The 24,044-nt window shown below is 43.3% G+C and overlaps 1 protein-coding gene across 3 annotated transcripts; it reads left to right on the top strand.

Moving 5' to 3' along the window:
- The first annotated feature begins 8,288 nt into the window (after positions 1-8,288).
- Positions 8,289-23,412, top strand: SFPQ (splicing factor proline and glutamine rich). Of its 3 annotated transcripts, XR_014269941.1 has the most exons (12): positions 8,289-9,036; positions 9,396-9,584; positions 9,679-9,980; positions 10,097-10,192; positions 11,537-11,733; positions 12,021-12,105; positions 12,399-12,516; positions 12,739-12,787; positions 12,867-12,988; positions 22,002-22,046; positions 22,340-22,414; positions 23,332-23,412. XR_014269941.1 is itself a non-coding variant. In XM_082493984.1 (11 exons), the coding sequence occupies exons 1-10, from the start codon at positions 8,389-8,391 to the stop codon at positions 22,020-22,022; spliced, it is 1,827 nt and encodes a 608-aa protein (XP_082350110.1). In that variant the 5' UTR covers positions 8,289-8,388; the 3' UTR covers positions 22,023-22,046; positions 22,340-23,412. The 3 variants fall into 3 exon arrangements, 2 of the variants coding, with proteins under 2 accessions (XP_082350110.1, XP_082350109.1); XM_082493984.1 differs by having other exon boundaries at positions 22,340-23,412; XM_082493983.1 differs by lacking the exons at positions 22,002-22,046; positions 22,340-22,414; positions 23,332-23,412 and adding an exon at positions 15,640-17,770.
- The last annotated feature ends 632 nt before the right edge of the window (positions 23,413-24,044 follow it).

The raw sequence follows: 24,044 nt of genomic DNA, 5'->3' as shown, positions 1-24,044 counted from the left end.
AACAGAACTTGGAGATTTGAGGGAGCATGAGAGTTGAAGGAAAGGAAGGCTTGGCGTTGAAATGTGGTGCTTTGGGCACTTCTTGGGACAAAGAAGTTGTAGGGGACTGAGACTGGATGTGATGAGAGGCCAATTCTACATCGAGTGTGGAGAGATGCACTAGGCAGTGCTAATGGTAGTTGGAGCTACAGCCTCCTTAAATCCCAATCCTCAGCACATCTGGCCTGGGTGCACAGAGAAGGCTGTGTTTAGAGCTCAGAGGAGGCTCTGCTGGGGAACGAGGTTGAGTCTCGTCTAGGCGAGACAAGCTGGAGCTTTATTTCTGACTCTCCCTACTGGTCCCTTGAACCTAGAGGCACCTCCCCAGCAGAGCAATAGTGACGACTCTGGAGGAGATGAGCATCCAGCAGCCTTTTCTGTCCAGAGATGGGCAGAACTGCTGAAACCTCTTGGTTTTAGGTGGCCTCATACTTCAGATGATTCCAAGGCAGGGCTATAAAGACATAAGCAAAACCAGTGAATATTTCAGTGGAAAAACAATTGCTAGCGGAGTCTCCTCTCAGGGCCTGAGCAGACTTGGGGGAGAGGCAATCCCAGGGCCAGGAGCGAGGTGGGTTTGTCTCCCAGCTCTGGAGCTGCTCTGGCTTTGTCCCCCCAGCACATGGCGGGATTTGCATTTCCCTGGCACTGGCGATGGCAGGGGCCTGCCTCTGCGAGGTCCCCCGGGGCTGCAAGGACAAAGGGGAGTAGGAGGCTTGGAAACAACAAAGATCAAGGAAAGAGAAAAGCCAAGTTTTAAAAAGCGATGCATTCAGTGTGCTTAGTCATAGATACACAAACGCAGGAGGGCTGGCAGAGGCCTATTTTCATCCTGAAACTCCCCCTCGCGTCCCAGACGTGCTGGGCTGTGTTTGCTGTTGAGATAATATCCCCTTCCCCCACCACCCACAGATTACTGAAGGAGCAGCCGTTGCAAAATGGAAAAAAAAAAAAAAAAAAAAAGGCAGTTGCCTTGCTCTGCCTGCAGGAGAAATGTCAGGAAGTGTCTGGTGGTGGGTGGGATGAAAGGAGGAAGCTGAACTCTAAAGAGAATATTCTAGCTCTGCTCGTGCAAACAAATGCCCCTCTGTATTTTGCTTGATAAGAACATCCAGGAGCGGGTCTTCCTGCGTGCAGGCAGGACGAGAGCGGAGTAGTCACACATCTCTGAGGGTTTGTGCATGCTGCATTATCCACAGCAGTCCGTGAACGGGAGGGTGAAAAGATGCAAACAGCTGGGAAGAAATACAAGCGTCATCAATAATTAATAGTGTCTTTTTGTAGTGGGAATGATCCAGTATTAATTATGAAGTTAATTTCTATTTGGATGGATTTGTGGGTGTATATGAAATTTGGACCAGGATTTAAGTTCAGTGCAATCATGCTTTTATTCTAATTACAATAATTATAAATCTATTCTGCATCTTCTTTTAAAGTCTAAATAACACAGGCTTTTGTTTCCAAACATGCCAGACATCAGTTTTTGCGCACCAAATATGGCAGTTCTCAGATCCCCAAAGTGAATCTGGTTATAGATACAAAGGAAATTGTTTTCATTCATTGTCATTGTGCAACCCTGTGGAAATGCAAAAATAAGCCCAGAACATAGATGATGATAAGTACATTGGATTTCTAAAAACACAGCGTCAACAGTGATGAAGGAACTTAATTGCATCCTTCATGAAATATTTAAACAGATAGTGACCAGCATGTGCTAATGTGGCACCTAGACTTTTACATCTAATTCTGTATTATAAACAGCTGATACCACTCCGTGTCAGTGACTCTCAATCTTTTTTACTCCATAGCCTTAAAAATTGTCTGTACTTTTGAAGCTTATTTTTTGTACTGGGTGATCTATTGTGAAAAAGGCTATGGCAGAAGCACAGAATTCAGAGGGAGAAGGGAACTGCAGGAGTGCCCACTTACAAACTCTGGTTCCTGCTTTATAACATCATCCTGAATGTCATGCTGTGACTTTCCAAATGCACTTTTTCCAAATGCAGAATAAAACTGTTTATTTGAATACTTCTACCATTTTCATGTTACGGAAAAAAAGTTTTTCTAATTTTCTTATGGTTATCTCCTGTATGTTTCCAGTGTTCCCCCTTTTGTGTGTGTCCTGGTTTGAGTGACACAGAACTAATTTCTCTTCTAATACTTGAGAAGACTGCACTGTCGTGGTTCAGGCCAGATTGGCTACTGGGGACCTGGGGGACCCCAGATGGGACCGACAGATGCTCCCCTCTACCCCTCTTCAAAGAGAGAGGCAGAGGAGGAAAAAAGAGACTTATGAGTTTAGAAGGAACTAAGCTACTTTAATGAAACATTAATAATAAAATAAAAAAGAAATAATGAAAAATATATACAAAACCTTATCAAGCTCCTGAGATGACAGTCACGACACCGGCTGGCACTGGGGCAGTCCCAGGCTGGACTCAGTGATGGACAGGAACTGGATTCCAGATCTGGATTCAGGATTGGGATCGCAGGCAAACGAATAGAGTCCTCCTCAGACGTCGGCCATTGAAGGAAGAGCGCTGACCCTTTGATCCCTCAGCTTTTATACTGAGCATGAGGCAGATGGGATGGAATACCCCGTTGGGCAGTTTGGGGTCACCTGTCCTGTCCGCTCCTCCCCGCAGGTGGGACCCCACTATGCTTTTCCGCTTCTGACGCTCCAACGGGGCAAATAACAAAGTTGTTTGGCCGTGGGGGTTATAGCAATGAGTATAAGCAGAGCCTCTCTGCATCCCACGCCCGGGCATCAGCTGTAACCATTGGTCTGATCTCTCTGAGAGAGTGAACACTGACTGCACAGTACGCTGTTAATTTCAGTAGTTAGAGAGGCCCCGCTAAGAAGCGAAGTTACTGAACAAACTTGGTTCTTTTTTACCTCAAACCAGGACATGCACTTTTAGGAGATTCTAGTGTCTGAATTTATGAAAATACTTACTTTATAGCCAGCTATGGTGCGTGGGTTTCAAGGTCTCAGTGTTTTCGGATGCGCCAGGTGCAGGGATGAGGAGGAGCAAGACCCCGGGCACTTGACCCAAGCTGCCAACAGGGTTATTTCATACCATGAACGTCACATTCAATATAAATTGGAAAGTTTGCTGCAAAGTGCTCTCTCTCCTATGATGGCTGCCATCCTGAGAACTTCTTGCCCCGGTGCCAGACCTTTGAGCCCTTCTCTTCTTCCCAAAGCTGCAGCGCTCGCAGAGTCCGACATTTGCTGTCCACTGCTGGGAGTGCACAGCTTCCTACAGGTAGAATGGGCTGAGTATAATCTTTGCATATTCGGTATTGGCATCAGGATCAATACTGGTTCTTTTGTGCTATTAATCTTAATTATCAAATCTTATTCTATTAAATCGGTTTATATTTCAACCCCCGGATTTCCTTGTTTTTTCCCCAGTTCCCCTTCCCGAGTTGGGAGGGGTCATCATGTGATAGAGTGATTGTCTAAACGACAATAAATTGTTACGGGTTTCTCAAACCATAACAATATGGCTTTATGTTTCGGAAGTAACAGTGGATTAAAAATAATACATAGAGAAGACATTGCTGGTCTTCAAATTTTTAAGAAATTCATGGCACTCTGATGAAATTCAGCATTGTGAGTCTACTCACTTTTTCTGCCCCACTTACATTCTTCACATAGCCAAACATTAACCAGACATGCAGTTCAGAACTGCTGGTCTTTTTGCAGAGCTGAGGTATCCATTTTCTGTTGAGCACTTGTCTCGTCTATAAGAATGAAGAACAGGATTCTCCTTAACAGCTGCCTCCCATTCTTGTCACATATTTATTGCCAGTGACATAATTTTAAATTCTCTTAATAGAAGAAGTGGAAGCTGTTAACTGTAGGGCAGCAGGATAAGTTTTAGTTATGCATATCTTGTTTCTCTCAGCAGCCCAAGGAAATGTATAGATTGATGGCTTTGTCGTTCAACTGTGCTGAGCGCTTCGGCAAGCCAGTAAGCATCCTTAGCTCCAATTGACTTCATTGGAAGCGATGGGCTCTTGGAGCCTCTTGGAAGGCAGACTTGGCATGCTCAACTGTGCCTGCAGCAGACACGCACAGTGTGTACGAGCATCACTGCCCACTGGCGGAACACAGCTACTGCTGAGAGAGGAGAAAACAGGCAGCCAGGGGAGGGAAAGAAAGACCAGTTGTTCCAGTGCTCAAGACACCAGATTCCTCTTCTCACCTCTCTATGGATTCTGTGATCTTGGACATGTCACAGGACTTCCCGATCTTGGAGCTGTCTATTTTTAAGCCAGGGTATGAAGTTAAACATGTTAAAGGGGATTAAATGGTCAGATACAATGGCAGTGGGAACTGCATGAGTATGAAAGATAAGTAGTTGCACTTCTTGGGTTATAAGAGCGGTGTATAACATTTCCTTCTTGGTTTCAACAATTCCAACAATTCTTTTTTCAGGCCCAGTGCTTGTTTTGCTCATCCAGTCTCACCAACCAAGCTCTCCCTCACAAACACAAGAACACAAAGCAGTGTCAGAAAAGACACTGAGGAGTAAAGCAATGTTCTTGGATCTGCTAAGCAGTGCAAAGTAATTGTGAACAGGCTAGAGATCCCCCTTGTGACCTTGTTGCCCATCATGGGAAGGGTAGGGAGAAAAGGGAAAGGGAAAAGAGAAGGGGACATGACTGGGGAGGTTTCCTGTTGCACCTCCTTAACTGGTCTGCTGAACCTTTCTTTCACAGAAGACCTTGTTTTGCTCTTACGTGACTTTGATACTAGTTTGGATTTTGATAGAGGACTCAAAACTACTGCTACTCAAGACATTTCAGTAACTTAATTTAGTTCAGAGAAATTAGAAATGGAAAATCCCAAACTTCAACCCTCTCAGATTGAGAGAACGCGGTTTCCAGCAGAACTGTGAACTTTTGGTGTCAGTTGTGTTCAGATAGCAGACTTCCCTGCAGATCCAATATTACCTTTTTAGTAGACTCTTGAGCCTGATTTGGATCTCTCTTATTCCACTAGGAATCAAGATTATATCCACTGAATTCAATAATATTACTGTGCAAAGACAATCAACCGCTCCGTCCTTTCTTTCAGTCTCTGCATTTGACTATGACTGTAATCTATCTGACCCTGCATTACTTTCACTCATATGAGTTAAAAAATGGCCTACAGGCATATTTGTCATGGTATACAGGAAAAACTTCTTGGAGAGCAGATTTAATCAGTACTTGAGGAGGGAATGAAAACAGTGCAGGAGGGAGAGGAGAACTCTCATCAAGTGCCATAGGAAAGTTGCCGAGAGCTCTGCTGTGCGGCTGAATAACCGTTGCAGCAGCTATTAGCCACTCCTTTCATCCTGCCTCTCAGCTTTTTGTACCAGATGTTGCTGTAGGCATTTTACTTCCTCCTTTATTCTATAAAAGGTGACGCTGTTACTCATTGAGCCCTGGAATCATGAAGCCGTTCTGCCGAAATCCCTGCTGTTCCAGCCAGGTTTATCCCAGGGCACCGCAGACCGGACTAGCAGAGCCTGCAGCAGGGTAAGGACACTAGCCGGCACCTTTGGCATGCCTCGCTGCTCTCAGCTCCCTGTCCACTCCTCTTTTTCTTGCCTGATTTTTAAAATTCCTGAGCATCTCTGGTTCAATGACATACTTGAATTTGTGCAAACAGCCATTAAACTGTTTCCCTCTAGGTCAAAAATGCCCCGGGAATGCCCCGGGAATGCAGATACAGCAGCTCCTCAGAACGTTTAATTGCTTCATTAGCAGTGGTACACATTACTGTGACTCCAGCAATTTTACTGTTTGTACATGGGACACTTACAGAACCTCATGGGGTAATTATTCTTAATTAGCAGGTTGGACACATGCAGCTCTTTCCTCCTGCGATCTGCAATTAATGCTATAGAGATAATGCAGATTTCTTCTTGTCAGTCTTTTGTTTATATTTATAGGAGAAGGAAACAGTTTAGGGAAAAATGATCTAAATCAACCACCTGGTGTGATCCATGCCTTTCTTACCTGAAGATTACCCTGCGCTCCACGGCAGCTGAGACATTCGTAACTTCAGACACCTCAGTGTCAGCCCGATTCCCTCTTTCAAATACTCCTCTAAGGCCTGCTACAGGTCTTTTTCTCTCCAGTCATGGACTGCTTCTTACCATGGCTCCATTCACTTTTGTAGTTTGGTTGTATAGTATGAAAAATCTTCAGAAGTCATAACACCAGTGTTGTCTTTTAAGTAGGTATTAGTATTTAGGGGCAGGGAAGGGTCTTGAGTTCTCTCTCCTTTTTTGCTTCTCCCAACAGCCCCCATTAAACTAAACTAACATTATGGAGGCATTGACCATCCCAATAACCAGATCAATATGAAGTATGAAGAGCTGCTTCAAGAGTTATCGCAGTTGTCATGAGGCGTTTCCAGCCTCAGACACAACGTTGGTGTGCAGTGGGACATACGGGGAGAACATCTGGAGGGTTCTTCCTCGGTGTTTGTTTTTGTATGAGAACAGCAGCTGCCTAGTGTGAATATTTACAAAATAGGTGGTTGTTACCAGACATCATCTTTATTTCAAGTCCTCATAGCCACATTGATGTTTCTTTGACTTCAAGCCCAGGATAAATACTCATATTGCAGTTACAAATGGTGTAATTGTATCCTGGCCTCCGCTAGATACATGGAAATTCCAAAGTACTTCCTGGGCTTCAGTTAAGTTGTTCAGATTTATGCAGGACTGGGAGCAGAATTATACTTTCTATTTCTTTCAAAGGATGCTAAGAATTAATACAGTTCAGTTATACTTAGGACCCAGCAAAGGCGAAAACAACCCTTTTACACTCATTATTTTTTGTGTTTCCCGAACAGCCATCCCCAGGTGTGACACCCAGGTGAGGCCAGTGGGTTGTGTGCCGTAAGACCCAGTCCCAAATTTCCTCTTCCAGCGCTTTAACCTCTGAGACACCTCGTGGTGGAAACATTTACTGCTCGCAGAGAGGGACTGGCGTCTCTGGGAGAATCCATTTTACAACAACTTGGGGCTTCCATTCTGCTGCGCTTGGAAGTGGTCGAGGTCGTACAGCCAGCGCAGTGCTGATTTGGGGAAAAGATCGATCTATAGCAATTTTTTATTTCAAAAGATCTAGAGCCACGGGGAAATTAATTTAATTAAGAATGAAGTCCGCCTTTTCCCATGGCTCCACAGATACTTGTGAGATCGAGTGATAATATTTTATCGCAACAGTTACAGTTTCCGTGCAAATGAAGCAAAAGTGGCTCTCGCTTGGGTTTCACGTGGGGTTTGGTTCTTCAGACCCGAAACTGAATGTGAAACATCAGTGGGAGCTCAGGAGCGCGATGGATGGAAACCCTCCCGAGGGGAGGGCAGAGAGAGGTGCTGTCCTTCTCACATGAGCACGTCTCCACACAACGCCGCTGAAACCAGTGATTTCAATAGACGGGAAGTACTTTCAGCTTGGTTTCTGTTTTAGAATGTGGAATACGGTGGCTGTAACCACTATGAATTTTTACAGCAGCTTAATTTTTCTACTGTTTTACATTTTGGGGAATTCACCTCCATTTTCTGGCCAACGAAGCAGAAGGAGCACACAGCTGTATCCTGTGCTTACCCGGAGCTTGGGCATTGTGGATTGTTGTTCTCAGCTCAGAGTTCACTTTTGGTGCTTCCCTGAAATGAATAAATAGGATTGGTTTTATATGAAATTTGCTTTCAAAGTAGCAGTGAAGGCTTTCAGGCCGGGCTGAAAGTAGCCAACTATATTTACTTGAAAATATATTTATTTGACAGAGGAAACGCCATGAAGGCCCCGCGGCCCTGCTCCCTCCGCGGGCCAGCGGCCTCCCGAAGCCGCCGGTCGGCAAGCGCCGCCGGGCCGGACCGCGGCCTAGCGCAAAGCTGAGCTGCCCCGGGCCGGCGGGCTCCAGCCCGATTGACTCCCCAGACAGCCAATCGCAAGCCGCGTTTCTTTCGTGGCTTCGCCTCCCGCCGATCAAACTGCCCAATCAACACACAGGAGGTTAACGGATCATCCTGTGCGAAAGTCGGCGGTCAAACGAGCCAATCGACGGAGGGCAGGTTGCTTACCAATGAGATCAAAGAGTTAGCGGAATAGGGGCATGCTATTGGTGACTCCATCTATCGGTCGCTGCCGCCGATGCCGGTGGTTGGCTAGTGGGGAGGAGGGGGAGGCTTCCGGGGGCGGGGAAACTATATTAGGGGCGGACAAAGGCGGCGGCGAGGCCTTTCAGCTCGCCGCCATTTTGAGCAGCGGGCTCTGAGGAGCAGCAGTCGCGGCCGGAGCACCTCTCCTCCTCTCTCCACCACCACCACCACCATGTCGCGGGATCGGTTCCGTAGCCGTGGCGGCGGCGGAGGTGGCTTTCACCGGCGCGGCGGCGGCGGTGGCCGCGGCGGCCCCAACCACGATTTCCGCTCTCCGCCGCCCGGCATGGGCATGGGCCAGAATCGCGGCCCCATGGGGGGCGGCCCGCAGGGCCCGGGCGGTCCGCCGGGTGGAGGCCCGAAGCCCGAGCCTCCGAAGCCACCCGCCTCAACCTCTGCTCCGCCTTCTTCCTCCTCTTCGGCCGCCTCCACCACGGCGGGGCCTGCCGGCAGCCAGGCCGGCCCGGGAGCGCCTCCGCCGTCCGCGCTGCCCGCGGGGCAGCCGCCGCAGCAGCCGCCCCCGGTGTCGGCGCCTTCTTCGGCTCCCTCCGGCCCGGGAGGGCAGCCGCAGCCCAAGCCGAGCCCCAGCCCCACTCCGGCCGGTGGCCCTAAGAAAGGACAAGGACAGTCGCCCGGCGGCGGGCCCAAGGGACCGGGCGGCCCCCAGCAGGGGCCCGGCGGGCCGCACAAAGGCGGGCCGGGGCACCGCGGCGGGCCGGGCGGAGAGCCGAGGGGTCGCGGGCAGCAGCACCAGGCACAGCAGAGCCTCTCCTCGCAGCAGGGCTCGGCCGGCGGCGGCGGTGAGAAGCTCTCGGACGAGGTGAGTCACGGCCCCCTCCCCCTCCCAGAGCCACAAGATGGCGGCGGCCGGGCACGGAGGCTCCGCGCGCCCGCGCCGCCATCTTGAGGGGAGGAGCGCGGGGGCGGGGGGGCGGCCGGGGCGAGGGCGAACCGAGAGGGACGGCGGAGGCGGGCTGCGGGCACCCTAAGCATGATGTGCGTGTTCCCATGGCGTCTAGGCCGCTCCCGGGTGCAGCTTTGAGGGGGTCTGTGGCAGCGTGGGGTTGTATTCGGTTGCGGTGCCCTGGAGGCGCTCGGGGCTTCTTGGCGGGAGAAGGCCAAAGCGTGGTGTGTGTGTGTGCAGGCGGCGATGGCTCGAACTGGTCTGCTTTTTTGTAGGGATTTAAAGCAAACCTCTCTCTTCTGAGGCGACCCGGGGAGAAGACCTATACTCAGCGTTGCCGCTTGTTTGTTGGGAATTTGCCTGCTGATATAACAGACGAAGACTTTAAAAGACTGTTTGCCAAATATGGGGAGCCAGGAGAGGTTTTTATCAACAAGGGGAAAGGCTTTGGATTCATTAAATTGGTAGGCTTTCATATTGTACATCCATCCATTTAACTCTTACGAAATGGTAATTTACAACTTGGTTTTCTAAAACTGGATCTTAAACTTTCCTCAGGAATCCAGAGCTCTTGCAGAAATTGCGAAGGCAGAACTGGATGATACCCCCATGAGGGGTCGACAGCTTCGTGTTCGGTTTGCCACACATGCTGCTGCTCTTTCAGTGCGTAATCTTTCACCCTATGTGTCCAACGAGTTGCTGGAGGAAGCTTTTTCCCAGTTCGGTCCAGTGGAAAGGGCTGTTGTGATTGTAGATGATAGAGGTAGATCAACAGGAAAAGGCATTGTTGAATTTGCATCGAAGCCAGCTGCAAGAAAAGCATTTGAACGGTGTACTGAAGGAGTGTTTTTGTTGACAACGTAAGTTTTGCTGCTTACGATTTCTAGTTTTAAGCTGAATAAAATTGTCAGCTTATAGTTCTTTGGAATGGAGATTCTCATGGAAGACTAAAATGGGTATTTTTTTTTTTGTTCAGTACCCCTAGGCCAGTTATTGTGGAACCGTTGGAACAACTGGATGATGAAGATGGTCTTCCAGAAAAGCTTGCTCAGAAGAATCCGATGTATCAAAAGTAGGCACTATCTTTTGGTATAAGGAGTATCTTGATATGATGTATGTTGTGTTGTCCCAGACTCTGAAGGAGGTGGAGTAATGTTTCAGAAACAGGCTTTGAATTTTTATTAGTACATTCAGTTCTTGGGGTTTTTTTTTGGCAGTAGTTTGTCTTTAGAAGATGTAACATACTGATTTGTTCAGTATATTCACTAAGCATTACACAAGCAATTTATATCTTAAGGAAACAGTAATGCCTAAATAGCAGCCCAATAACGGATATTTTTGGTATATGTAGAAACTCTTGAAAATCAGACTTCAACTGCTTGCTCATCTTGTTGTTGAGACTTGTCATCTCACTTCAGGTGTGTTTCATGTTGATGATCCCATAAGAAATTTACAAACGGATATGGTATGAAATGCAAAATTAAGTAAAACTTTAACTCATTCCATGATTAATAAAAACTAATTGCCTATGGATTTACCTTATGAAGCTGACCACTAGGCATAAAAGGGTAGATAAGAGCCTGTAGGAGTCTTTTCCTAAGTAGCAGTTTTAAGTTAGGATCTGTATATTAAATCTGCTTGTAGAAATGTTGTATTTTGCCAGATCACGAAAGGAAATACAGGGGTAGATCCAGTCAGTCTTGTTTGTGTGAGAAAGTGTTCAAAACTACTTGCTTTGATCAAAAACTATAAATTTTAGAGGCAGTGTCTTTGAAAACAGCATAGATTAGTATAGTGTTACTAAAATGTTGAAATACTTTACATTGTTAATGTATGAAAAGCTTTTGAACTTTTCTAGTTTTGTTCCATTAATTACTGACTCAGACTCCAGTTGCTTTATATGACAAAAACTGTGTTGGCCCTCGGGCATTTTGAAAACTAAGTTAAAGTGAAAGATTATTACTTGCCTTGGATAGGTTGGCACTGAAAAAGTCCATCTCTCCATACACTGTTGTTTTGAGCAGCTGTACCTACTTGGGCAAAGGCCTGTCTTGTTTGAGGATTTTGCACCTGGCAGTTGCCAGTGGAATGTCTAAAGAAGAAGTTAAGAACAAGATAAACGTGCAGTAGAACTGTAAGTGGGAAGATTTGCTTGGATGTGATGGTACAGGAGTCTCCATATTTGCTATGGTAGTCATAGAATTTATTTATATTAAATGCTGCTCTTTAAGTGTGTAAAATGCTGTACTGTTATCAGCATTTTGTTACAGCAAGTTTTCTATCGCATAGTTGTGAGGTAGTTATTTTCAGGGCTTCTTTGATGTTCCCTGGTAATTCTTCTATTCTGCTTGTGATCTTTTATTGACCTTCAGTTTCCAGGTTTACCCTGTCTGAATGAGCATCTTCCTTTCTGCAGGGAAAGAGAGACTCCTCCCCGTTTTGCTCAGCCTGGCAGTTTTGAATTTGAATATTCCCAGAGGTGGAAGTCTTTAGATGAGATGGAAAAACAGCAGAGAGAGCAAGTGGCAAAAAACATGAAAGATGCCAAGGACAAACTTGAAAGTGAGATGGAAGATGCTTATCATGAGCATCAGGCAAACCTCTTGCGTCAAGGTAATTGGCTCTGAATTCCTTATCGTTTTGCTTTAAATGCTAGCTTAAATATATGGCTGTTTAATGATTTAGTGAATAAATTCATGCTTCCTGCTGCTAACTTGAGAATTTCAGGCTTAAAGAGCAACTGGTAGTTTTTTTATTTAAATGAAGTATTGTTAAGAATAGTGACCCTCAGAAGGTAGCTGTCTGCCATAGTGCACATAAGGTTGATCTAATTCAAATCTGACATGATTAAACCTGGCATGAGTTTGTGAAATAGCTGCTGACAGGCTTTGTTTCTGCAGACCTTATGAGGCGCCAGGAAGAACTGAGACGTATGGAAGAACTCCATAATCAAGAAATGCAGAAACGCAAGGAAATTCAACTGAGGTTGGTTTGGTTTTCATGGGATTTTTACAGTGTTATATTTGGTGTTTTTTTCAAAATGACTCATATATGAAAGTTTTTATTTTTCAAGAAACACCATTGCCGCTTCAGTTTGTGCATGAGAAATTGAACTGCAGTGTAAGTTTTTCCTGTAGTATTTGAGCATCATAGAGTTTTTTTTTTTTTGCTTAAATGTATTCATTTGGTGCCTTTTAAATTGTTCATGCAAGTGATGTTCATAAGAAGTGTTGTACATGTTAGTGCTGAGGTTTAACAGTCTGCTTTGGGATGATCAGGCAGGAGGAGGAGCGTCGCAGACGGGAAGAGGAAATGATGATACGTCAGCGGGAGATGGAAGAACAAATGAGAAGACAGAGGGAAGAGAATTATAGTAGAATGGGTTACATGGATCCCGTAAGTGAAATAACAATGTTTGTGGATACATTACCATGTTCAGGACTTGTTTTTTTTTGATGTATTTTCGAGATTGATGCATTTTGCTTCCTTTAGGTTAGATAATGCAATGTCTTTGTGTAGGTGCAATAGTAGTAGTTGGCGGTACATGTGCTTTATCTCCTGAAAGGTACGGATTTCAGTAGTTGATTATCTGTGCTAAAAGTTGTTTCTTCTATGCAGCGGGAGAGAGACATGAGAATGGGTGGTGCCACCACAATGAACATGGGAGGTAAAGAATTTTTAAATAATTACTTTATGCAGTTAAATTAGAAATTGTCAGAATATGATTATATATTTCTCTTTCTTAGATCCTTATGCTTCTGCAGCCCAGAAATTTCCACCTCTTGGAGGTGGTGGCGGCATAGGTTATGAAGCTAATCCAGGAGTTGGCCAAGCAGCCATGAGTGGTTCTATGATGGGAAGTGACATGGTAATGTATCCTGTGGTGGCTTTAGTTTAGCACGAGAGGGAAATGCTGTGGTTGGGAATTGAGTTCTCTACCAGTGTTCGGATGGTTGTGTAAATTTCATTGTTAATTGCTGACTTTCTTGTCAGGTATTTAACATGAAGACTAGTGTGGCAGTATGTAGTACTAGATTAGTTCTCAACTGTTATGGTAGCTTACACAGTCGGAAGTTCTTTGTAAGTAAATTCAAATGTGCTGTTAAGCATATTTGCAATTAACTCTGACTTTAGTGGACTTGGGAAATTGTGCGTCACTGTTAGGCTTGGAAGGATTTTTTTTATAAATTCTAGAGAATCTGACAAATTTCATAATGGAAATACGTGTGTAGTAGCTTTTCGGTAATTTGACATTCTGTATTTATGGACAAGAGAGACTTGTTCTCCTTTCCAGTGTGGAACGTTGCATTTATTTTGGCCCTTCCAAGCCTAGTTAGGATTGATGCATGTTGGTATGGGTATGCTGTTAATTCAAAAATCTGCGCTTATGTCTATTCAAGCAGCAGATTAGTTTAAATAATCAATGGTAAACAGCATATCACTTACTCTGTATGCTGATGTTTGCCATAAAGAGCAGAAATGCTGTTTTTTAGCTTAACCATATTCCAGTGATCCTTGACTGTAGCCATTTTGTGATTCCTATCTCAAATAGGAATAACAGCCTGTTCTTGTTTTCCCGTGTTGGGCATGACTATGTAGGTAGAGTTTGTTAAAGCTATGGCATATCTCATGTTCCGAGGTATGTTTCCAAACTGTACTATTTTTGGCACACTATATGTGTGAATGGGCATTGAGCCTGCTTGGTGTTACCACACTGAAGCAATACGGATGTAGATTAAACAAATGCTTAATGGGTAGGATGGAAATCTATGTTGGCTTAGGTGGCAATATTAGTGTGCTTTCACCCTCCTGAAGGGGTGTACACTCTGTATCATAAGCTGAAGTAAATGATTTTTGGGTGGGTTCAGGCCTCTGGCTTAATGTGGTGAGCTACCATAGTAGCTTGTCAGGTATCTTCTGGTTTTTTTTTTGGGGGGGGGGGGGGGGGAACCATATCTCTGGAGTGATAACTTTGCAGAGCATCATTGATTCAGTAGACAGTGCCGTTGGCCTTAATGTATATATATAATCTGCTGATACTTAAGCAGTTCCTAAGTTTCCTGTGAGCAGTTAGGCAGTCTGTGGTGAATGCTGTTTACATTTTTCTCCTGAAAATCATGGTACAGGTGCATGCTGAACTTGTGTTATACTTGAAAATGTGACATGGTCAAAAGGTGTGACAGTAAGATGGTTTAACTGTCTTGAGTTTCTTAGGATAGGAATCTCTGCCACACAGTGCTGTCACAGTTACTGGGCTTATATCTTTTAAACAGAATTGGAGATAAGCTTAAGCTGCCATGAATTAGGTGGAAAGAACCTAGGTAATCTTTCTGAAATTCCCTTCTCGGAAGGATTGAAACTAACTTTCAGAAGTCAAGAACTTGAAGTGTGAATTTTCTGTTGCAGATACCTTTTTGTAACAAACAACCTACCATTGTTCTGTTACTCGGTAGTGGAAAACTTGCTTGAAATGAAAGTTTAAACTATCTTTGACTTTATAATTTGTCAGTTCTCCAGATTGAATGCTGATCACACCTACTGGTACAGTAACTGAATGAAATACATGCAGCTAGTGGTACTAGTAAAAATACCTGAAGTCTCTGCTTTATTGCAGGGTAATCTAGCTTTTACATCTTGGTGTGAAACCTTTCAACGCTGTGAAGTTGTGAATTTTCCAAGAGCTTGTGGTGAAGGTGGGGTGGGAAGGGAGATATTGACCCTTTGTGCATAGTTCTAACTGGAAACACTGAATTAATTGTAGTTCTTTGAACACGTTTTGCATATTATACAGCAGCAGTTCTCGAATACGTGGGAATTTTAACAAATGCAAGTCTTTTGATCGAGCAATTGCGTTGGTTAGGTAAATCACTGGTCATTAGCTTTTTTCACATTTTTTTTTTTCTTCTTGCAATCCAGTAGTGCTCACAATCAGTTTTGGTTACTGCCTAAGGCCTCTGCAGTTTAGTCAGCAGACCGTAGTCTTAACCCCATCTTGAAAAGCACATGGTCTCTATTGCAGCACATGCCATTAACTGGTGAGTAGGCATTCTGTTTACAATGACATTTTAGGAATGTCAGCTCATACTTAGTGAACTGAAGATTTATTCTCTGGCTAGGCTTATTTGGAAATGACAGTGATGTGATCTAAGCTTTTACTGCGCTAAAGGTGAGAAGTTTGCAAGCTATTTGCATTAACTTGGTTGAAAATTGCTAGAGCTCATTTGGAAAAGTTGTTAATTCACATCTGCACTAATGCTTACATTTCTAGCACTGCAGGGAGGATCTGTTCTTTGTAACAGATGTATGAGAATGCATCAAGTGGGAACATACCTCAAGGCATGTATTACAATAAACTAATTTTTAAATTACCCTTTTTTCCTTTCTATGTTCCCGGTACCTGTGGATCGGCTCAATGGTGATTGTATCGACGAACCTTGACTGCGGAACCTTCTAAAAATATATACTTAACACACATGGACATCAACTACATATAATGAACTGTTAATTCTCTTCCAATAGCGTCCTGAACGCTTTGGGCAGGGAGGTGCGGGGCCTGTGGGTGGCCAGGGCCCTAGAGGAATGGGGCCTGGAACACCAACAGGATATGGTAGAGGGAGAGAAGAATATGAAGGCCCAAACAAAAAGCCCCGATTTTAGATGTGACCTGTAGTTTCATTCCAGTTTGTTTTTGTCTGTCTTGTTTAGACACCAACTTTTTAATTCTTGCATTTTAGTAAGAAAGCTACGTTTTTATGGATGTTAGAAACTTACTGACCTAATATTTGTAAGTGGTCTGTTTGGGCGAATACAATTTAATTATGTAATGCAGTGTTTCAAAACAAATTTAGCTGTTTTTTTTGATGTATAACGTCCCTAACTTGATGGCAGTGTACCTTGTGCCACTGAATTCCCAAAGTGTACCAACTTTTTTTTACTGTGCTTCAAATAAATAGAAAACTAAATGTAGTAACTCTTCTTGCCATTCGTGGTTAAACGTACGAGGCTAAATACCACACCTTCTGCAGTAAACCAAGAGTCTTGAGTAGAGGTCAAACTAGACCAGGGTGTGGAACTGCAGTGAAGAGTGAAATCTCTTCCTGTAATGCCTCTAGCTAAAGATTGGGTCAAATAGTAGCCTAACTTTCCAGTAGGTGCAGTTTTTTTGAGCATTAATTGTGCTGCAGTAAGAAAGCAAATGGAAATCTTGTAAGTGCTGTAAAATACAGTAATTAAAGCTACACTGCAAGCAGTGCAGTATGTAACAAATTTCATATTTTAGCTACAGATAATGGGTGGTGGGATGGTAGCACTTACCACCTTGGCGGTTACTGCTTGGAATCTTTTAAAGGCTTTAAGCAGAAGAGTAGCAATGGTTATTTTAAAATAAATTCAGCGAATTACTTGTATTGGCTGACTTCCTAACTAAAGGATTGTTAATGTGATATTTATATGCTCTTAAGCTGTCTGAGATTACAGGATCTGGCCTTGCTCCGTATTGTATACTTACCTGAAATTGCTTGGCAAAAAGACCAGAAGTGTTACTTGAGTGATTAAGGGTAACTTGTTTATGTCCTCATGCTAATTGAGTGGACTGATCTGCATAGTTCAGAATACAATTATTTGTATAATGGGGACTGCAGGAACTATTCTTCAGTCGTGTAGCTGGTGGGCAAATCCTAAAAACCTGTATGTAAAATACAGAAATTGGCTTGCTTGCATGATGGTTATCGCTCTTTTATTATTGATGTTTGGAGATAATGCATCAAAAGTAGTATCTGAATCTGGAGTTTAATAGTTAATACTACATAGTACAAATAAACTGCCTTTAAGGTTCTTTTGTAGAAGACTTGATGAATTCGTTAGCTTGCTGCTCATTTTATTAAGCCCCAGAAGAATCTCAAAGCATTCTGGACTCATTGATAAGGTAGTTGCTTTGCTTATTTTTACATTGTACCAGATAAGCTGGGAACATGACTTCCCAGTGCAAAATACCTTGGTGTTACTGCAGGATACATCAACCTGCTTGGCACAAAGTAGGTGAGCTTAGTTTGGCTGTACTTCACAGGATTCCCCAACCACCGAGCATTCTGTGAGGAGCTTTAATCTTCCAAAGATCTTTCCATTCGTTGTGCTGAGCATTGGCTAATTCTAAATTCTATGCTAAATTTTCTCTGTGGTTAAAACTTTAGTGTCAGATTGCAGTATTTTAGAGTGCAGATGATCCCTCTTGAAGTGGTCTAAGTGCTGTTACACCTTAAATGAAAAAAATAGCATGTTGTGAAATGCTGATACCAGGTATCAAAGTAACACCGACTTTGAATATTAAGCGCACTAAATAGCGACTCAGCTTGTTTAGTGAATGCTTCTTATTTTCCCAGAAAAGTTTGGGGGTTGATAATATGCTACAACAATGAATTGCTCTTCAGGAAATTCCGAATTGGCAGTTCCTAAACTGCAGGCCAAGTATGTGGGAGTACTTGTATTGGACACTTAGTTTAAAAATCAGCAGTACCGATGTAATTGCCTTGTTGAAGTAGTATTAAATAATGCATATGTTTTCTGGAGGGTGTTCATGGGACACCCGCAAAAGCTGAAGGTGTCTGAGATGGGGAATTCTGAACGTAAACATTAAATTAATTTTTTCAGTTTATTTTTCAGATGACATGTCATTCTTTATTAAAGAGATGCTGGTGCATATCCTAAAGTATGTTCTTTTGTAGTTCTGTAACTTGGAAGAGTGAAGGATGCTGATGTCCTTGTACCTTACAGAGGTGGTCTTTTGGTACCCCTGTTTTGTACGTAAGCTACTGTTGCTAGGTATTAAAAATAGCTGAGTTGCAAAACCATGATTTAGTAAATAAATTGAAAGATTTGGCAGTTTTCAAAACACATGAAAGTTTTTGGTTAAATCTAGCTTTGTTGTAGCTGCATAAGCAGAATTTGTAAAATAAGTTCTGCTTTGAGTTGCATGTATTAAACAGGCATACAATTAACTAGCCAACTTCTTTTCAAGACTTTTTAAAGGTGGTGTCTTAAAAGCTGGCAAACATGTCAACTTCAAAATCTGATAAAGTTGATAAATGTGGGAGGTGAGAAAGTTACGTTCCTTTGATCTGTTCCTATGAGGTTTTGGACTTTTTTTCATAAAATCAGATTTATATATATTTGAATCTTTAAAACCACTTAGAAAAGTGCTTTGTTGGTCAGACCTGGTTTTGGATGGTCTGGATCACAGAACACATTTTTGTACTGGACTTGCAGGACATTGGCTGTTGCAATTTAGCTTGCTTTATCAAAATTGAGCCCATTTTGACACTTAGATTTCTAAAAACTGTAGGATGTAGAAACTGGTATCGCTATACATATATCTTCACGCTTTCTCAGAAATGAATACAGAATAATCTTATCTTCTGGTGTAGACACATTACACTAATCATTTATACAGCTGATGAGAAACTGCAACTGCTTTTGAGATTTTGTGGTATTTTTGTGGTAGAAAAATTCTTGGCTTCTCCTTGGCAACCATTTACTGTGGCAGCAAGTTTTTGCTGGAGTTTGAGACTGCAATTTACACTTAAACTAGTGGCCTGCTACATAACTGCACTTAGCCAGCATTTCTGCAGTTCATAACTGTGAGGAACGTAGTACCACAAATGGCAATGGACATTAGGACCCGGATGTAGTATTCCTGCTTGCTCCAAGATTCTCATTGCCGACTGCGTACAGGTAGGTAACAAGCAATATAATATAACTTGGTGACTTTCTATGTAATCTTATACTGTGGGTATTCTGACATCACACTTCTGACTGTGGAATTACAGTGCAGCACTCTTCATACCTGTATGTTAAGCTTGCATCAAAGCTGCGTGGTTTTCGGTTTTAAGCTTTGTCTTGTTCAGAGTCAATAAGCAACTTGCTGTGATTCTTAGATAAGTATTTTCAGACCCGATTCCTTTGTACTTACGACTCGGCTTGTGTGGATTTTTCTTAGTTCCAATGTAATGAAGATACTCTTAGATGAGCTCTGTGGGGAAGAGGGAATGCGATCTCAAACTCACTTAACCTAGTCAACTAGGTGCCGTGAGTGCCTAGAAAAGGACTACTGCTTAAACTTTCTGTAGGGACCAAATGGCCCATCTGCAGCGCATCCCTTTGTAGAGTCTTGGCTCAGTAGGAAATGCGTTAGTAATCGCTGCTCTAGCCTTGTGTGCACTCCGTGATAGTCACTTGCTAATGCAGTCAGCTTTGAGACTGAATTGGAATATTTTTGAGGACGTACAAATGAGTGCTTTAATGAGTATCCCCGTGAGTAGTTTCACAGAGCTTATTGGACATTTCAGTTGTCTTTATTTTAACCTTTGATTGACAAGCATAATACATTCCTCTGCCTTTAATTGACAGTGATGAGATTCTGTATTTCTGCCTCGTAGACTCATCTTGGTAGTGTGATGCTCAACTTCATTTTTCATCAGTCTTGGGGATGTAATTCTAAACTCTTCATCACTGGAAATACTGAATGTAGTGTTTCAGGACTAACGTGCTTACGTTTCCAGACATGCAGACATGCTGATCTCCAGCTCTTTTGCATTGGCTCTTGAACCTGAATTTCAAGGTCCCTTGTTTCAAGCACATGATCTAGCTCTTGTCTGATGTTCAGTTTATTTCAGAGGTGTTGTAATGTGTTTTCCTGCTTGTTCTGCAAAGTTCTGCTTTGCATACTTGTTTCTGGTATTATTGTCACATTTGAACCCTTCTGTGTTACTTTCCAGGCAAGACTCTTGCTGGTGAACAGGGGACCTGCTGGACAGCCTTGCCCTCTGCTGTAGCTATCTTTTCATGTTCTTGTTGAAACCTTGAAGTAGCAGTTGCACTTTATTATCATAATAACAGGTCTTTGGTTACACCACAGTGAGTGTAACCGAACTCTAGCTAGTCAAGCAGTGACACCACTTGTCACCGTCAGTTTGGCTTTTCGTGATGGCTTACTCTTACCTGTGACTAGAATTTAGTAGCAAAACTGATGGCAGTATGCATACTGTCATGTAGCAAAACCGAATTGTTAATCTTTAAACCAGTGCTGAGATCTGACTAGTTTCTCCGGTGTGCTCTGGATGCTTGACTTGACCAGCAGGAATGCCATGGAGGGGTTATCGGCACATCTGCCTTGTTCTACATACTTGAACTAGCAGGTTTTTGACACTCTTGGAGCAAGCAATTCGTGACTGAACCATGGGTCTCATACCAGCTCTGACTGTGCAGTAATGAAACTTGGTGTGGTAGCTAACTGATAAGCAAATAGTCATGTTTGCTCTAAGTCAGCCTGTAACAAGTGGGTACAAGAAATGGCATTAAAGTGCTTGCATTGTGTTTCATCTTGGTTTTATCTGTGTGTGAAATACACTTTTTCTCAAAAGCTTATCTGAAGCTCAGAAGTGTGGTGTCAGAATACATATGCGTACCTGCTAGGCCCTCAGATCCACGTACTGGTGCTGTCAGGAGAGAGCACAGCATAGCGTGTATGGGGGCTTTACTGTAACATAAGCATACAAAGTGTTGATTTGCTTGCAGTTTTCCCCATAGCTAAACACTGAGGCCTGTGAGTAGTTTTAGGACTTGAGCAGTAATGGGGTTGCATGTCTCTGTTAATCATTGCCAGCTGCAGTGACATGATCAGGAAGGCCAGTGTTCTGTTCCATTATGTTAAATAAGGCTAAGCATGTTGGAAAGGATGCATAAAAAGTATGCTGTTCTGGGTAATTACTTGGCTTCTTCCACTATTAGTAAGTTTGGAATCAGCTAATTAGCTTCAGATTTTTTTCTCTCCATACCAGCTAGTGGGGCTGTTAAATAGTTGCTTACTGGAAAAGGAAAAAAAGGGAGGATTGGCCTTCTCCCACCTCTGTCATTGCTGCTAGATAATGATTGACACGTTAGGACTTGGCTGTGCAATCCCGCAGTGGTCTGTGAATACCCCATCTCTATAAATGTTGCTTCTGAACACCAGTACTGAAGACCTAACTGGGGAGGGTTGGGAGGAGTGTGGCTATAAGTGAATCTGGAGTTGTTAAATGGATGCACAAAGATATAGTATCCCTTATGCATGGTGTTTGTTGCTATGACATAGAAAACAAAACGTGCATACTATACTTCTGTTCCTGAGGGCCATGATAAAACCCAGGTGGTGGGTTTGAGACTAAACTTGAACTTCGCCCTGCCTGGTCAGATCACATTGTGACCATGGTGTGATTTGTCTCCCAACTAGAGGTGTGCACAGAAACCTCGTACATCCCTAGCTGCTGACCATCGCAGTTTGCCCTCAACTTAGCTATAGTAAAAGGGTGGGTCTTCAGAAGGGGAGAATCTGTTGCTGAGCATAAAAGCAGTTGACTGACAATGTTAACCTCTGGTGTCTTCCTTTGGCTTCTGAAGCACTTCTAGGACTATTGAACCTGAGGGCTGCTAGGAGTCCGGGGACACGGCACTGCTTCATGAAGGGGAAGAAAGAGGGCATTATTACAGGAGACAGACTAGGATAAAATAGTTGAAGTAGCTTGACAAAACTGTTAATGCCTTCACATAAGGGATAGTATACCTCTGGCTGCAATCAAACTTCATTGTACTCAGACTGGTGATTTACGGTTTGTGCTCAGACGAGGTGCAGTTCTTCAGTCAACTACCTGCATATTCCTTCATCTCTTTACAAGCATTTAGGCTAGCCTATTTCTGCCCCTTATTCTTCCACATAATATTTTGGAATAATTTGTAAATTTCCCCTCATAACTAATCAGTCCGTGTATCTTAAAACCTTATTTTTAAGTTAGTTTTGAAATGGTCAGAATTTTCTGTGTGTTACTCTAATAACTTCAGTTGTTATCCTTTAGGTGAAGATGAAAGCTGAGTGAAGCCGGAGTGCTCATCCATGGGAAGTAAGCATGACTTCTGGTCTTGTTCTGAATGGGTGAAATAATAAAGGCTTCTGGACACTCAATGTTCAGTCATTGAGTACCTTTGACTTAGTGAACATCGAGAAATCGGTGTACCTGAAATGCGCAAAGGGTAAAACGTAGTAACTGCTGACAAGCAGTGGGGTTAAGCACCCAGACACCGTCTGGGCTTGATATCTTGGCAGCAGTGATTATAAATAGCTTTGTAGATGTGGGTCTGTAAAAAAGATGTCAAAATCATTGTGAGTATAACTTCTGAATATTGTTTTTTCCAGTTCAGGAGCTGAGCATGAGCACGTCCAGCACGATGCCGGGTGATATGTGGAGGGACCAAGATAACAAGTGAGCAAGTGAGTCGTTGGTGTCCTTATATTGCTGTAAGAGCTCAGCAGCCTGTTGCCCTGTGATGTATTGTGTAGTTCCTGCCTGAAACTTGCCCTTGATTCATCTCAATTTGATATAAAATTTCTGAATCTTTCTTTTCTAGAGCCAAGATATAACCATTGTTTGAGGCTTTTCAGCCCCACGGCATCAAATAAACTCTGTCCTTTGAATGCTATAGGTGGTCAAACAAGAAATAACCACTTCTACATTCGGGCTCCAGTGAATGGGGTGGGTGATTGTCAGCGAGGAGAAAGGAGAACAATAGAGCAGTTGCTTCTCAAAAGTTCATCTAACTAAAAGCTGTTAAGAAGCTACTTTTCTGAAATACTTTAATGAGTATTGAACTTTCAAAATAACCTGGAAGATGAATTGGCAAATACAAGAGCACAAGCAGATAGTGATTTAGGGAAATAAACTGACTTGCAGAGCTGGAATTAATGACATTTTCCCTCTAATTTACCACTAAAACTGCAAGGGGGAACTTCAGATATTTAAAATCTTGTGTGAGGAGCAACATGCAAAGTACCTTAACTCACGTGTGATGGGTAAGTAACAGCTTAGATATGCCACAACTGAACTTGTAAGATGTGGAGCCGGTGAGATCCAGTTGGTGAATCCCTGTTGAATCGTGTGATTTGTGACCTCTGCTGCTGTTTCTGGGGTAGTAAAGCACAAAGCCATTCAGATCCTTGAAATTTATGAAGTAGGTGAAAGTGTGAATGCTGTTCATTTAATCTTGTCTGACATGAGAATTCAGCATCCCAGAGAGCATTGGACAGGTGTGTGGCCTGTTGGGATGCGCTGGTTCCCTTTCCGTGTCATTCTGTGTGATTTCTGCTGGTGTTTTTAATAATGTTGCTAACTGCCTGCTTTGCACTTGCAGAAGAAGATGAAGTCTGAATGCAGTGAAGAGGAGCCAGGAACGTACAGTTCTGAAAAATAAAATATTTAATTTTTTTATAAATGACTTCTTGTTTTATTCCAGGGTCTATTTGATGGGTAAGCAATCTGTTTGGTGGAGTGTGCTAGGGATGAATTCCAGAAGCACTGCCCATGTTGGGGTTGTAGGAGGGGACACAGACCGCGCTGCAGTGAGATGGGTCATTGGGTCCTGCTCTGTGCCGGACCAGCATGTGAAAGAAAACCACTCGTAACCAATACACTCACAAATACCTAATACAGTGTATCTCCCTGCTGGGACTGTGCCATGGGCTTCCCCTTGAGGTCCCAAAGCTGCAGTTCTCAGGCTGTGTCCCTCACCAGTGGGCAGCCGTTGGCGCGTTTGTGAAGTGACTGGCTTACGGCTGTTTTTTATAAATTCCACTTGCATCTAAGGCACCTTAAGTATTTCTGGAAGCATCACCCATTCCTTCCCCCATCTGGAGTCCTGTGTCCTGCTGTATTTTTAGATCATAGAATTCTAAATGTTTACGTTGCATGGGGTTTTTTTTTAGTAGTTTTCCTGGTGATGACTGTAGTAATTAAACCTGAGATGCCAAAGTTTTAAGTTCTTTAGGAGCCAAAGAAGTGCTGGGTTTAGTTCTTATAGCACAAATGACAGTGGTTCATATGGCTTTATTTGATTCTTTGGACAGC

The sequence above is a fragment of the Vanellus vanellus genome, assembly GCF_965231255.1.
Source record: "Vanellus vanellus genome assembly, chromosome: 22".
Classification (NCBI taxonomy): domain Eukaryota; kingdom Metazoa; phylum Chordata; class Aves; order Charadriiformes; family Charadriidae; genus Vanellus; species Vanellus vanellus.
This window is presented reverse-complemented; position numbering and strand designations above follow the sequence as displayed.

What these genes read in the sequence shown, in the direction of transcription:
- SFPQ (XM_082493983.1), top strand. Translation starts at nt 8,389, where the DNA reads ATGTCGCGGGATCGGTTCCGTAGCCGTGGCGGCGGCGGAGGTGGCTTT. An exon ending in CGCAAGGAAATTCAACTGAG is followed by an intron (nt 12,106 to 12,398) that starts GTTGGTTTGGTT and finishes TGGGATGATCAG; the next exon opens with GCAGGAGGAGGAGCGTCGCA. An exon ending in GAATGGGTTACATGGATCCC is followed by an intron (nt 12,517 to 12,738) that starts GTAAGTGAAATA and finishes TCTTCTATGCAG; the next exon opens with CGGGAGAGAGACATGAGAAT.